At 34.0% G+C, this 1,760-nt stretch overlaps 1 protein-coding gene across 1 annotated transcript in view; it reads right to left on the bottom strand.

Moving 5' to 3' along the window:
- LOC106528261 (furin-like protease kpc-1) overlaps positions 1-1,760 on the bottom strand; it is a 288,666-nt gene that overhangs the window by 34,009 nt on the left and 252,897 nt on the right. The window contains exon 16 of the mRNA XM_014023386.1: positions 958-1,143. Within this exon, the coding sequence (XP_013878840.1) occupies positions 958-1,143 (186 nt within the window). The remainder of the gene's footprint in view (positions 1-957; positions 1,144-1,760) is intronic.

Here is a 1,760-nt window from a genome sequence, read left to right as displayed (position 1 = left end):
TTAATAAAAGAAACAAAGAAATAACTAGGAAAGATTCATAGTGGTAAGGGAAGAATTTTTATTTTATTTTTGTATAAAAGATTTATTTTAACAGTTAAAGGAAACTGTTTTGTTACTGCTTTATTGTTGGCAAGCAAAAATATTGATTGCTATAATAAAGTATTTTGTTGTCATGTACAATGTTTGGCGAAATTCTGTCCTGGATCTTTTGGATCTTTTCAAATTATGAAGCTTTAAAAGTATCGGTATCGATATCGGTGATACTGGCCCTGTTTTTACTTGGTATCGGATCGATACCAAAATTCCCAGTATCGCCCACCTCTAATGAAGAGAAACTTTGTCTTTCAGAACAGTATCAGATTTATAAATAGCCAAGAAGCATTGTTACTACAAAGTAATAATCTACCAAACACACATTTCCTTACTTTTTGTGTGACGTTTGGAAACTTTTTTCCTGCATTTTCCTCCTGTTCTTTTCTTTTGTTTGTTTGTGTGTTTTATTGTTTTTGATTAGCTTTTTTTTCACATTATTGCAAAACGATGTGATGTCATTTCCTGCTTTTAGCTCATTCATTGACGGAAGTTTGTCCTAAGGATGTGCTTACAGTAGAGTGTTGCCACAACAGACAATAACCCTGATGTAGATGTGTTTTTTTTCCATGAAAAATAAAAGCATTTTAAAGATTGTTCCCTCAAACTCCATTAAGAGTTACTTTGACTTTTATCTGTTGGCTACTTGCCTATTTTTAATTTACAGTGATCTTTGAATTTATGCTAACAAGCAACCAAAAAGTGTGTCAAAGTAACTGATAAGACAAACATGCACTAAGATGAAACACCTTTTGGTAAGAAAACTGGTAATAAAATAAGATTGGATGGTTGTTCACTAATAAACAGCTAATATGGCATCATGCACTTGTGAAACAGTATAAATAAATATCAGTATTTTTCTCTGACCTTGAGAATCCATTGGCCTTGTGGCTGCTCCCCCCAACAGTGCACTGTCATCAGGGTCCAGTTTTTTAGTCCTGCAGCGGAGGCATCATTGGGTCGTGTGTCCAACAGCAGAGACACTGTGCCTCCTGGAGACTCCAGACTTATGGAGAGRTCACCGCGACACACTGCGTTAATACTCACTGTCACCTGATGAGAAACAGGTGGCAAAAGGTAAGACAGTGGAGAGGTGTGAACAAAGAATTTGCTTCTAAGGAGGGAATGTAAGGAGCAAAAAAAAAAAGAAAAAAAAGAAGAAAAGTCAACATAAAACTTCTCCTATGATCTCTGTGATTACATCAATTAGATATTTGTCAAGTAAAAAGCTGTTAAAATAATTAATAAAACTTCTGATTATCAGAAATAAAAAAGTATAGTAGCTTAAACTTCTTGCAGCAGCTACCAAAGAACTTTTTTTTATTTGACCGTTATTTGTACAGGCGATCTCCTTGAAACACGAGGTCTAATTCTCAGGAGACGTGCTTTAAAAAGTAAAGATGTAKTCACAGACTAAAAGAATGTCGTCTGTAGTTGTGGGGAAAATGTTTGACTTTATATCATAAAATTACCCTTTCATTCTATGTGTTGTCTTAGTTTATGATCAGCAGTAGTATGTTTTTAAACTAAGTTATGTTAATTTTCATTAAGTTATGCTAAATTTTAAAGCAAGGGTATCACTTATGTGCCAGTTATAAGAATTCTACGTCATTTTGCAGGTATATAGATGTAGAGAACAATCTCACAGACTTTTTCAAGTCTTACAGATC

Source organism: Austrofundulus limnaeus, unplaced genomic scaffold (assembly GCF_001266775.1).
Source record: "Austrofundulus limnaeus strain Quisiro unplaced genomic scaffold, Austrofundulus_limnaeus-1.0 Scaffold366, whole genome shotgun sequence".
Lineage (NCBI taxonomy): Eukaryota > Metazoa > Chordata > Actinopteri > Cyprinodontiformes > Rivulidae > Austrofundulus > Austrofundulus limnaeus.
Note: the sequence above shows the minus strand (reverse complement) of the source record. Positions and strands in the feature narration are given on the sequence as shown.